This window comes from Phasianus colchicus, chromosome 9, assembly GCF_987193195.1.
Source record: "Phasianus colchicus chromosome 9, bPhaCol1.hap1.1, whole genome shotgun sequence".
Lineage (NCBI taxonomy): Eukaryota > Metazoa > Chordata > Aves > Galliformes > Phasianidae > Phasianus > Phasianus colchicus.
In genome coordinates, this window is record NC_143444.1 from 27,146,539 (window position 1) to 27,159,805 (window position 13,267).

The following is a 13,267-nucleotide window of genomic DNA, read 5'->3' on the forward strand; positions in this document are numbered from 1 at the left end:
ACTAAATTGAATATTCTATACAGATTGTCACTTAGGGCTTCCATGGTCATCCATTTTTTTTTCTTCCTCAGCTTCTGCCCATAGAGGCTTCATCAACTCTGCCTCAGTCCATTGTGCACACTTGCCATATGTGGGTCAGGACTGAGGAACTTTCACAACTTTCATCATAGAGATGTCACCACCATCATCCCACTGAGATCCAGGTTGTGCTGCAGCACCAGCTGTGCCCCACTGCTGCCTCCTGGCTAGACCATGCTGTGGGCATGGTGCTCACATGCTGCCATCTTGGTGTGTGCCTAAGAGCCACACTTCTGGGCTGTTGGTGTGAGTGTCCCTGGAGACACCCAAGGTCAGGCTATTGGGGCAGTGTGCACCTGATGGAGCTGTGGGTGTCCCTGTTCATTGTGGGGGGGAATTGGACTAAATGACTTTAAGGGTTCTTTCCAACTCAAACAATTCTATGATTCTACTGTTAAAAATGGCCATAAGAATATAGTGCTATACTACAGTGGAATTGAAAGCTCCTCGAATGCAAATTGTATTGTGATTGGAATTGCTGTTGGCCTAGCTAGTTAACGGAAGGAACGTACTGCAGATGTGTTCTGTGATCTTCTTAATAATAAATTAAATGCATGCAACATGATTTGAGAACATTAAGACTTTACCACTCAGATAACTTGGAAGATATTTTCTTAGGAGGCTTGAAATGAATATTAATTCTGTTTCAGTGCAGCCTTGGTTTTAACATTGTTTACTCTTTGTCTCACTGTACTATTCTGCAGTTACGATTCAGTTTCACTGGCAAATTTCTTCCCTTTAACTGTCTGCAGAACTCCGTCCCTACCCATAAGCAGCTACATGGGCAAGGCATGGGCAGAATCTGCATTGAATGCAGTGAATCTTATGCGTTCCTAAGAGAAACATGGAAAGAATGAGTAAGAAGTTTTGTAATTCCATCCATGTCTGGGACTGAGCAGACCACCCCCAGCACCAAGGAGTGTGTGTGCTCACAGGATGCCATGTCCTGGAATGGTTTGGGAACTTGTGTGCCCTTCACTGTGCACAGAGCTGTCCTCATGGCTGCTCGACAGGGAAGGGAACCAACTGCCTGCAGGCATGGCACATCCTGCATTGCATTCTCTTCTCAATCCTCTGCAATTAAGAGAGGACAGATACCAGTAATTGCCTCTGTGTTTTTCACTGACAAGAATTAACAAATCCCTAGCAATGGAATTCTTCCATCACAGATACTCATGCTCTCATTTAACTGGTGCGTTTTTCTTCCCAATTTTCCCAATACTATTTTTTTTAATGCCGGATTGACAGCAGGTGATTGACCTGTTGCAGCTATTTAGATTAAGGTGTACTATTTACAAGGTTTCTTCTCCAGCTTCCTGTCACCTGCTCATTCCCAACAGAGAAGTTGCATTATCCTCACAAATCCCAATGCTCCTCAAGAGCCATCTTGTGTGGGAGAAAGTGAGAGGTTAAAGAACACAAAGGAAAACCTGTGTTTCTGAGAAACAGGAAGAGACAGTGACCGTCTGTTGGAATAATATCAGATAAGTATTTTGAGATCCCAAACTTAACAGAAATAGCCTTTATTATTGTTGTTATATTTAGGAAGCTACCATGAAATTTATGGGTTTTCTTTTGTAAAAGAAAGATTAGTTGTAATTAGTGACTGCTGTGAAAATATCTTTGCTTTGTTATCTCTGAAAGGTATTACTTGCAAAATTATCATCAACGCTGGGGGGCTGCATAACAGTGTTTCCAGAAGGTCTATGAAGTTGTCTCATTGAGAATGCTCAAACTTGGTAAAGTACACCATCTAGTGACAAAAGTATGAATTTTCTCAAAATCACTCAAAAACAATTCAGAGAGAGACTGCATCAGATACTGCAATCCTGGAGCCCCTAATCTCACAAGCTTGCCATGTTACTTCATACAGTTGTCTAACACTTTAATTTGGCTTCTGTACTTCTCTAGAAATCATGGTAATACACCAATTTGTTAAATACTTCCTACAATTTACACATCTTTGTTACTACACAGACAGCTTGCTTTTTCCTTTCATGAGGTTAGCTAATATGGTATTCAAATATATGAGATCTGTCCAGTACACATCTCATATGAAGAAGTAAAAACATATTTGTAATACTTCCCATTTTAGTATAACGATGTGCTTCACTGATGCTATTACCTCCCATGCAGAGTCCAAGAGCTTCATAGGTAATGAACTCATTAACAAAGTAGTTGTGAAATTCAATCACACCGACATTGGCAAGTATTAGGCAGCAGGATGAGCTGGGCCAGGCTGCATATGGGCTGTAGGATGTGCCCCTTATAGGGCGTGCCAGAGCACAGTGAAGAGCACTGGGAGCACTCTAATAGACCATGGAGTACACTGGGTGTTCCTGGAAGGCCTCTAGGGCACTTTAGAGCTCGCTTGAGAGGCTGTATTTGTACTACAGTGGTCTTGAGTAAGCTTGGGGAGTCCTGGAAGTCTTCTGTTAGACACTAGGATGTTTTTATGGCACTCTGTAGAGCACTTAAGAGTTATGAGAGCATTCTGGGTGTCCTCTAGGACACACTGGGAAGCCTCAAGTGTGGCTTAGAGCACACTCAGGGTCTCTGGGAGCACTCTAGCATGCCCTAGAGTACCCTGGGAGGGCTCTGTGGAGGTTTTTAAGTGCACACTAGGAAGCTTCTAGGACAAACTAGAACATTAGGGTGTATTTATTGACCCAGGGAGGCCTCTACAGTCTACAGAAAGCAGTGAGGTTTCTTTGGAGTCTTATGCATCTGAGAGTACAGAGGGGGCTATAAAACATGCTGGGCAGTTGCAGGAATCTTCTGTGGTGTCTAAAGTACACTAGGGTGCCTTGCTGGCCTCTAGGGCACCCTGCAGCACAGGGACAAGCTCTGGGATTTTGCTAGCTCTCTGCCCATCTCTGCTTACTGGTGGTGGTGAAGTGAGGTGATGGGAAACACTGAAGCATGGTGACACAAAGGAGATCGGTTGCTGGGGCTGCAGTACTTTGTAGCCATGCTGTGTATCCTGTTGGGACAAGGGGTGAATGACTTGTGTGTTACGGCCTTTCCAAAGGGTCAGAAAGGACTCTGTCCCTGTAGGCTTGTTGGGAGATAGAGCTCTGAGCCACCAAGGCTGCTGTGACCCCAGTACAGGGTCAGTTCTATAGGGCCTGCAGCCCTCATATGCCCAGTTCATCCTTGGAACAGGAACTCCATTGCTTCCTGTTTCACAGAGTGCTGAGCTGGATGTCAGCTCTTGTTAAACGGAGAAGAGTAAGACTGCAATTAGCCTGGTGGATAAAAGACAGGGAAAAGTCTCAACTATGAGAAATCAACCCCTGTGGAAGCAAACCACATGTGGAGAGCAAATGCTGGAGAAAGAAAAACAGCAAAACACAACAAGTGGAAAAAATTCACTTATTACCTAAGTAAACAGCAGGGTAATTTGTTGGAGTAACAGTGTGAGCTGTTCTGTACCATATATCTGTAACAAGAATTCATTGCTGAGAGAAAAGGAGATGACTTTATAAGACACTGTGTGGATGTTCTGGGAAATGTTAGTTATTTACTGTTGGTATAATAACAGAATTATCCTAGTTTTGTTGCAGCAAGCTAAAAGGAACATGTATAGCATAAAGCAAATACAAAATATGTTGGGTCTGTGTCCCATATTTCAGGTAGATTAAAAACAGTCATGGGTTCTTTTTTTTATTATTATTATTTTTTGAATAGTACATATCCTGTGGGAGAACAAACATCTTAAAATTCATTTGGATCAACACACAGATGCCAGTAGGCAGTTGGCCAGGCTCTGCTGTGCATGCTTAGGTTTGAAAAATACTTCCTTTCCTGCCTTGGAGACAAAAACGCCTTTTACTCTCAGTGTTTTGATTGTTCATTTTTTAAAGCAAATGACAGCAAGTTACTTAAAAGATTGTTAATAGGCTTTGTTCTCTGCTTTCAATTGAAGGCACATGTCAGCATACAGCACTGGACTCTTGAGGAATGACAGTGTTTATTATTTAAATCGGGTAAATAAAGCTGAAAGTAAAGAATGTTTTATGACATGTTGATACAACTAAAACTTAACTTTCCTGACTGCCTTATGCCTCACTCCATGCTTATCAAAGGAAGCTGATGTAATGCTGCCGACTGAACCTTCCTAAATATGCTCATGCTTTGATAGATCTGCTTACACCTTCTGTTCTCTTCCCTGTTGTTTCTTGACTGGGATGCGCTTTATTTGTTTATGTTGTCCATGCGATCTAAAGAAATGACTGTACCAGAATTTAAACTGAATTTTCAGCTTCATGTTTTGAACCTGAATGTTGCTTTGTTTAGATTGCAGCTACCACTGCAGGGAACATGTGAGGACACAAAGACTTGAATTGGACTGGAAGTTTTGAATGCAACTGATTCTAAGTTGTGAGTCCTGCAGTGGACTTTCTTTCCTCTGAAAGCAGCAGAAAGCTGTAGTGACAGAAGCAGTGGCTGCCTCACACCATGCTGGGCACAGCCCTGGGCTTAGTGGTGGATCAGAACGCTTTGGGTAGGTTTGATGCTGGTTCTGGTTTTCCTGGAGAACTGTGTGAAGTCTGATGTTGGAACTGGGGACAGGAGATCTTAAGTTTGGGATATGTTGAGTACAAGAGGATAGGGCAGGAGAAAGTGAATGCTTGGAAAGAAACAAACTGTGGGTAATTTGTAGCACAGTGTGTAAAGGTAGTTATCTTTGCAGGTGAGATACCTGATTTTCAATCCTGCTGGGTAGTCTCTGTGCTGTGAGATAGTCCTGAGTTGGCTGTGGCACCTCTCTGTGCCTCTGTTTCCCCATCACTAAAGGAGGTGTAAGACACTTCTTTGGTAATGCGCAGCAGTACCTCTGGATGCTCTGTGATAGCTAAGAATTCTACAACAAAAACACGGAGAAGAATGCTCTTTTGGAAGAGGGTGAATCCTGCTCTCTACCTCTCCCTCTTGGGCTGCTCCAGCCTCTGCAGTGAGCTGGGGATCCCTCCTGTTCCTCTCTATCTGAAGGCTGGGGTGAGATGGGGAATCTCCCAGCACACTTTTATCTCTTCCCTGAAAACAGAGTGTTAATCTTCTATGGTTTCAGGGTGCTGTAATAAAGAAAGAGGAGCAAGCAAATCCATTCTGGATCTCTGAATCAGTAAAACTGAGCAGCCAGCTTTGCTTTGTTTTTGTTTTTGTTTCAGTAAAAACATACTTCCCACAATAACTTCTGCAACTTACACGTGGCACAGAGGGGGATCTGTTCCAGTTGATATGAGCCTGGAAGAAGAGAGGGAGGAAATAACTTAATTGCTTTAGACTTCAGTTCAGCTGGAATCGAGAGGAAAGGATTGGTGTGCCTTTCTTTCTATTTTTTTTTTTTTTTGGAATACAACAAGAAGGTCGTGTTCTTGGTGAGATCCTCTGCAGATTTTGTGAAGGTACAGTGTGTTGCAGGGCATTCCCAAAACCAGGTGGCTTTGTATTTAAACAAGTAACTCTGCTGTCAGTGACACACAGCTGCGTTGTTTTCTTGGAAGTATTGGTGCACTTGGAGCATGCTGTGTTATAAACAGCGTGTTCCTCGCTTTTTACCAAGGGGGAAGAATTGGGAAATGTGAGATTTTGGGGCTAACTATGACTGGCGCAAGTTGAGGGGGAGTGCTTTGATGTTAAATGCTATAATATGGGGCTTAGAAAATACAGAAGAGATTGGGTAGACAGGTGTTATGTTAAATGTTAGGGCTTTGCTTCTGAGATGTTTGTCATTTCACGACCTTTGTACCTCTGGTCTCTGAAGATCAGCTGAAGTGTTTAAAATCGGGGAAATATAAGGAGGTACGATGAAATACAGGAAATGCTGTGGATCTGTCTGCTTCTGGCTAATCTGAACCAGGCCCCCAGGGAACGGAAGGACATTCCCACCTGGAATTCAGATTTGGTGTTGAATGTAGCTAAAATGAAAGATCTAGTAACGGGCAGTGCAGCTGCAATGCAATGCTAAAGCACACGCCGCCTCTGCTTCTGTCAAATCCAGCATGCTTTCTTTTGGCATCTCTCACAGATCTTGCAAACTGCACTGACAGAAAGCAGTGGGAGATCGTTTCTTGCCCAAGTCTTTATATTCAGACTATAGCTGCTTCCTCTTTCCTACTCACATTTTCCCATATGGTGACTTTGGAAAATTCCTCCTTGATTTCACTGGGAAGTGCAGCAAACTCGTTGGTAGGGGGTTGCCTGTTCTCTCTCTGCTTCTGCTGCTCACATCTGAAACGGATCTGGCTTGGAAAGAGGAGACTTGCTCTGAGCTCAGCGCGTGTAACTGACATGGCATGAGCTGAGGGACCTGCGGGAGCACGGGAAATGTTCTTCTCCATTCATCTGATCTCTGACAGCAGAGGTGAGTTTTTCAGCACTTCACTGCTCTAAAAGCTGGATGGTCAGACCCCATGCAGCAGCCCGTAAGTCAGAGGGGATGTTCAGTGTAAGTCACAAATTTGCTTAACCTGTTGATATTGAAGGAGGGGATGTTTTCTCAGCTTTGTGTGTGTTGTGAGAGAATGTGTGGAGAACAACAGAGGTAAGGTATTTTGAACATGATTCTGCTGTTTACTGAGGTAATTGTAAGCACTCAGAAACTACAGAACTCCTGATGCTTCAGCTCAGTTTTTGAGAGGTTCCTTGTGCAGCACGCAGCCCCTGGGGCTGTGCAGCAGCAAAGTACAGAAATCAGCGGTGGTTCTGTCTGGGCTCAGAAAGATGCAGCCACAGAAAATCCTGAAGTGGCTTTCACTGAAACTTCAGTCTGTGGGAGAAAGAGTCTGATCCCCTGACAGCAAGGGAAGAGTACTCTTTCCAATTGGTTTTGAGCTACTCATTGCATAAGGTTTCTTAATAAGGATTTGGATTAGGCTCATGGGAATGAATTTAAATGGAGCGAGTTTCTTCAGGCTTTCTTTGAACTGAAAGAAAAAGCCATGCCTAGTTTTACTGCCTGCACTCCAGATGCAAGCAGATGTTTATGTATCTGAAGTGTCTCCTGGTGGCACCAAGCCAGCATTCCCTTCAAAGGCATCACAGCAGCAGCATGCATACTGAAGGCAGTGGGGTGAGATTGTCTCAGCAACTTTGCTGTACAACTGATGCAGTATTTCATGCTTTTATTTTTTTTTTCCTTAGCTAGTTTTCATGCTAATTGTTTCAGGTATAGATGTGGAAATATCAGCATGCAGCAAACATAGAGCCTGATACTAACCATGATGTAACTTGGTATGGAAAGTGTTGGCACTGTTACAGCAGGGCTGGGTTTGATCTATATGCATTTTTTTTTCCTTTAGTTTTGTTTGTAGACACCTGCAAGAGGAAGTGATATAGGGAGGAAATTTTTTGTTAGAGATCTGATATATCGTACTTCCTGAAATTATTTTCTGGGATTATTTTCTCTAAGATTTCTGAAATATTTTCTGAGGTTAGGTCACCAAATACTAAGGATTTTACTAATCCACTGTTGGCATACTCATATGGCCAATTTTGATCTCACTATTAATATCTAGCTATATTGCCGTATAAGGAAAACCATCTGATCTCTGGTATGTTTTATAAAGGAGATTAATTTCATTATATTCAGCTTTTACAGATATGGAAGCTGTGGAATAGAGGAGCAGGGTAAGAGGGATCAAGCAAACAATGTTAAATGCTTAAAATTACCCAGCATGTTTGTAGCAAAGACCAGGACCAAACCAAAACAGTCTGTGTCTCAAGCCAGAGCTCTGTCCCATAATGTCACCTTCTCCTATTTCTTCAAGTGCAAGTCAGCGTTTAAAGACATTAACTTAAGATTTTCACAACTGTGACTCACAGCAGGATTTCCCCAGTACTTTCCAAGTGCCCACAGTCTGGGGAGTTTCAGCAGGTGCAAGTGACAGACCCTGGGGCTGCAAAGGGAGCAGTGCTGGTGCTGCCAGCCTGGCCTGGGGGGTGAATGGAGTACTTATTTCGTGCTGAGGTCAAGAATCCATTCTGCTTTTTTACCTTTAAAGTTCAGCCCAAATAGGAATTGCTCATCACTATCCAATAACTTTGCAAAAAAAAATGGAAAAAAGCCATGACTGGTTCTGAGCGCAAATCATTAAGTGTGAAATCTGAGAAGGGCAAGGAATGAGGCCGAGGGCTGGGGCAGGGCCAGGGCCAGCTGGCTGCTGGGCAGATGCTCCACCACTGTTCGCATTATTTTAACCTGCTGCCAGAAAGATGAAGGCTGAGCACCAGCCAGGCCTTGGAGGCTCAGGTGGGCACCGTCCAGGCGCAGCAGGAACCCATTTTGGGTTCAGCAGCCCGGAGCTTGGCGCTGCGCAGTGCGGTGAGGCAGCCCCAGCAGGATGAGGCACTGTTGTACCTTAGCGAGACTCGCTTCCCTGTGCATCACTGCGTGGAGCAGCGTGACAGCAGTTACAGAAATAACATTGCATAACCTCCTGTATAAATCTCCGGGATCATCTGGTGTTTCTCAATATGAAAAATGCAATAAACAGTGTGAGTGGTCAGCAATGGGGCGGGGGGCCCAGCTGGGGACCTGTGGGGAGCTCAGGCCTCAGCAGCTGGGGTGCAGGGCCTCGAAAGCACCTCAGAGCATCCGGGGAGAGCGGGAACACCTCAGGGCACCTGGGGAGAGCGGGAACATGTTTCCCTCAGCTCAGGGCGGGCGCTGGGCCGAAAGCTGGAGGAGGCCGGGCTGCTGGGCTGCTCCCGCCTTGGGCTGACCCCTCTCACTGTTCCAGGGGCGATGCCAGCCGGCGGCCGGGAGCTGCTGGTGCTGGGGCTGCTGGCGCTGGGCTGTGCCGCCGCCAACGATTTCCCCGAGGGTGTTGTGGGGCGAAGGCGCCCACCAGGCCCGGCCCACGGCTGCCCCCGCGACTGCGGCTGCACCCAGGAGGGCGTCGTGGACTGCGGAGGCATCGACCTGAAGGAGTTCCCGCTGCTGCTGCCTGAGCTGACCAACCACCTCTCGCTGCAGGTAAACGCCTGCATCGCCGCCCCGGCTCCATCCTGCCTCCTTGGTGTGTGCTGGAAGCAGCAGGCCTGATGCTGGTGCTGCACTTGGTTCCCCTCGCCCACCTGTGGGTCTCCCACCATCTCAGGATCTCCTCTCCCCCACCCTGCCATTCCTGTCCCAGAGCAGAGGGGAAATTTCACCTTAATTCTCTCCCCACACATCAAGGGAGGAAAAAAGGTTGGATTTTTTTTTCTCCTTATTCTCTCCCCAGGTCCAAAAGAAGAATTTTTGTCCAAAGTAAGAATTGCTTTTCATGGTGAAGGTCTTTGATTTTGAGTTGTCTATGAAAAGCATGGACTAGACTCCTTTAGTTAATAAGAAATTTTCTGGCAGCCCTACATGGGAGCTCTATGGCCTCATGTTGCACCAGGCAGGTTCAGGTTGGATATATTGTCATTGTGGCACTGAGGTCAGCAGGCAGTATTGGCAGTAGGTGGACAGTTGGACCAGATGATCTTACAGGTCTTTTCCAGCCATCATGATTCCACGATTCTACATCTTAGTTAAAGTATTGTAAGCAGAGTGTGCCCAGGGGAACAGAAGCTTGGCTGGAGCCATCACCAGGCCCAGGGAGAGTGCCCAGAGAGCGCTGCAGCAGTGGATGGTGCTGGCCGTGATGTTCAGACAGCCGGTGCTGCACTCACTGTGCTGTACCCCTTAACCTTGTTTATTGCCCCTATTTACCAAGGCTGGTCAATGGATAGCATGCAGATTTTGTACAGTGCTTTCCATCCAAGTGCTGTGTAGTTAGAAAAACTGTAATGTCAGCTGGCACCCTCCTCAGCAGATCTGTTCCAGGCGTGCGCTAGGCATGGCTCCTGCCTTTAACTCCAAAAGCAGGAAAGCTTCTTTGGAGCAGCAGCTGTCACTCTCCGTGTATTAGCTTGGCTTCCAGTACAGCAGGTCCTTTTTCAGTCTCCTAGATGCTAAAACACTCAATTCATAAATGGTCTAAATGCTAGTAAGCTGATAATGAAAATCTGATGGTTGTCACTCCTGGCAGTAAAGCCAGTGAAAGGGAGTGCAATTTCACTGTCTGCTCATGACAAGTTTGCAGTGGGACAAAAATCCCTCATGTAAAAAAAACATCACTCAAATAATAGCAGCAATAAACTTGAAGTTCCACTGTGCCAACTTTGTAGCAAATGCTTTGCTGCAACTTCAGGGCTGTGGCAAATGGATTATAGATCTTGCCAGGCATGATCGCACTCTGTGCTACCAGTGCATAAGTTGGATATTTATAGGGATGGACACAGGCTACAGAATTTGTTTCGGGCCTTCAAATGCTGCTGGGTTTTGATGCATTGGTTTTGAGATCCAAACTTGGCTCATTATGGAGAGAAAGCTGTTGACAGTGATTTGACATGGTTGGTTCATTTCCAAATTTTATTGAAGTTCACAGTCTGGGTTTTATTGGGAACCTTCTTGGACTACTCAGCTGATGATTAACACTCTCCATTTTCTTAGAACAACCAGATAGAAGAAATCTTTCCAGAAGAGCTTGCTCGACTTCACAGACTGGAAACTTTAAATTTGCAAAACAACAGGCTGACTTCAAAAGGTAAGGTGGAAGAGCTGTGAAGCACACAGAACACCAGCCCTGTGACAGCTGATAGGAAGGCTGTAAGACTTCATGGGCTGACTTGACTGTACTGGTTTTCTGTAAGCATCCCACAGATCATGAAGGCATTTTATCATACATAATTCTCAGTGTATAAAAATGCAATCATACTGAACCAGTGGAGGAGACCTGGCAGCAGCACTGTGTACTGTGGCGTGAGAGCTTATCCAGGAAACTCCCTCCAGTCCCTCAGGCACATCGGTGCAATGCACTTGAGAACCAGAAATGTCTACATGCTGAATGATTTCCTTTTGACTGACCTTGTTTCTTAATCCACTTGTTTAGTTCAGTCAGTCACTGCAGTTTAGTCCAGTTTGGTCCTTGCTGAATTAAATATAATACAAATAATATAGATTACAAATAAGGCAATTTCTGCCCTTTGGAAAACATTATGACTTCTGTAGGCAGGTGTTGCTTGCTAAGTCTAATGTTTATTGGAGAGACCTGACAACTGCCCAGTCAGGAAAGCAGAAGGAGTTGTAGTAAACAGTAAGAGAGCACAGTTCACAATACAAAAGATATAATTGTTAGCTTTCATGTCATCCAGTTGCTCTGAATGCTCCTGCTATCTTTATTGCAAAGATAGGGAACAGCTTTGATTGAGAATGCAGACATTTCATGGAACCCAAAGCATATCATTCATGCATAGTACAAGGAAGACTGCTTAATACATTCTGACTTTGATGTTATTACCTTTGGGGTGTGCTGTTTTTTTTACAAACCTCAGTGCAACCCTAAGTTTCATGTATGCTTTGATATGGGAAATAGCTTCACCTTTCACTTTTAGTTATCTAAGTGCTAGCTAAAAGTGTCATTTGTACACTTGCCATTGTGAGTGAAATAGTGCTTGTGTAATTATCTGGGTGTGGAGCAATTCAGCTGGAAAATAATAATTATTGGAGCATGATTAGCTTCGAGCTGGATCAACTCTGGGCTGGTTACTGCATGGCTGCATGGATTGTGGGGAAACAGAATGAAAGAGGAGTTACAACATGCAGCTACTGATGTTATGATGGCAACCTCACAGTCATAGATCATATTGATCTGATCATTAAACATCTCAGATTATGTCCTGCCAAGAGAAGCTATCTGCAGATTCATCTAAAAAGTGACAAAATAAACTTCTCAGATAGCATGGTTGCTGAAGCATTGATAATCAGCTGTACAGCAAGTCTATACCTGCTCTGTACATGAATCCTGCCAGAGGGGTTGGCCGCCAGCCCTGCCTGCTTAATGTTTCTAATGGTCTTACATTGCTCTTAATGCTCTGCTTTGTTTTGGTTTGTTTTTTATAAAAAAAGCAACAATAGGTCTGAAACAGGTTGTTTCAGTGCCAGTGAAGAATATTTAAATCTTGTTTTAAAATGTTCTCTGAAAGAGAAAAATACCCTCTAAAATAAAAAATAAAAAAAAAAGCATTCCCTCATGGAGCCAGCATTATTGCTTAACAAGCTTCCAAGCAGGGAGGTAATGGATGCCAGTATTTCTGATCAGAATTTTTCTTGTTTTCAAGGGCTGCCAGAGGAAGCATTTGAGCACCTGGAGAACCTGAATTACCTATACTTGGCAAACAATAAGGTAAGAGGCTCAGAAGGCTTTCAGAATTCTTTTCTAGTTGGGTTCTGAAATCTCAACAAGCAAGTCTTCTATTCTTTTTTAAGATATATATCCTATGTAAGTAAAATTGTCCTAAAGTGATATTCTAGTGAAGGTTCATTTAAGGTCAAGGCAAGCAGTGAGCATTATAAAAACTTAGAAGGTACAGACAACAGTATATTTTCAAGGCCTGCTTTGTGCAATTAGTGAAAACTTTCCCTTGTGTGCGTAGGCAGGCATGGAGAGCCTCTGCAATTTAAATTGCCACTATTTTCAGTAGGCTTTGGATCAGCTGCATACACAGTTAGTAGCTGCCCGTATGCAAATAAGCTGTGGGGTAATGGTACAAGGTGTTGCCTATCTCATCAGATGAGGCTGGGTTGAAAAATCTGTGAACAAACACATCCTACTACCTGTGCATGTATGTGCCATCAAGATCAGCAAAATGCCATCTAGGTTTCCTGGACCCCCATTCTCATTGGGTTTGTTGTGGAGGGATACCCACACAGTGGGTATTAATTATCTGCTCAGTTTCACTGAGCAGATAATTAATTTATTGTTTTACCTGCAGTGGTAGGAGCTGAACTTCTTTCAATGAAGAAAATCACAACTGGGAGATACAAGTTGGATGTAATGGCAGAAAAACACTTCCCTCCCTGCCAAGGCAAGGAAATGCCTTCTCACATATGTTTATATCTGGCAGTTCCCATTATGGCTTTCTTTTTCTCTGGTGATCCCCCACAAATATTTGCTACAGAAGGAACTAGAATACCACAAAAAATATATGAGTTGAAACATCAGACAGAGCTGCTTTTGCCTACAAATACCCTTCCCTTCCTCTCTTTCTCTATATGTACATTTATATGCATGTCTGCACATATATTTTATTGTCCTTTTAAAATCTGTGACCCTTTGATGTTTCATTTATATACACATGGCCACACTGAGGT

The 13,267-nt window shown here is 44.1% G+C and overlaps 1 protein-coding gene across 13 annotated transcripts in view; it reads left to right on the forward strand.

Moving 5' to 3' along the window:
- Nucleotides 1-49: 49 nt before the first annotated feature.
- The window catches only part of PODN (podocan), an 83,873-nt gene continuing 70,655 nt past the window's right edge, over nucleotides 50-13,267 (forward strand). For 11 of the 13 annotated variants that reach the window (XR_016469319.1, XR_016469318.1, XR_016469322.1 and 8 more), the window contains exons 1-4: nucleotides 50-4,585; nucleotides 8,826-9,061; nucleotides 10,568-10,661; nucleotides 12,235-12,299. Coding sequence is in view for 2 of the 13 variants with exons in the window: in XM_090146682.1 (XP_090002808.1) it covers nucleotides 4,540-4,585; nucleotides 8,826-9,061; nucleotides 10,568-10,661; nucleotides 12,235-12,299 (441 nt within the window). In the remaining 11 variants the exon portion in view is untranslated. The other 2 variants (XR_016469327.1, XR_016469326.1) reach the window with 2 other exon arrangements.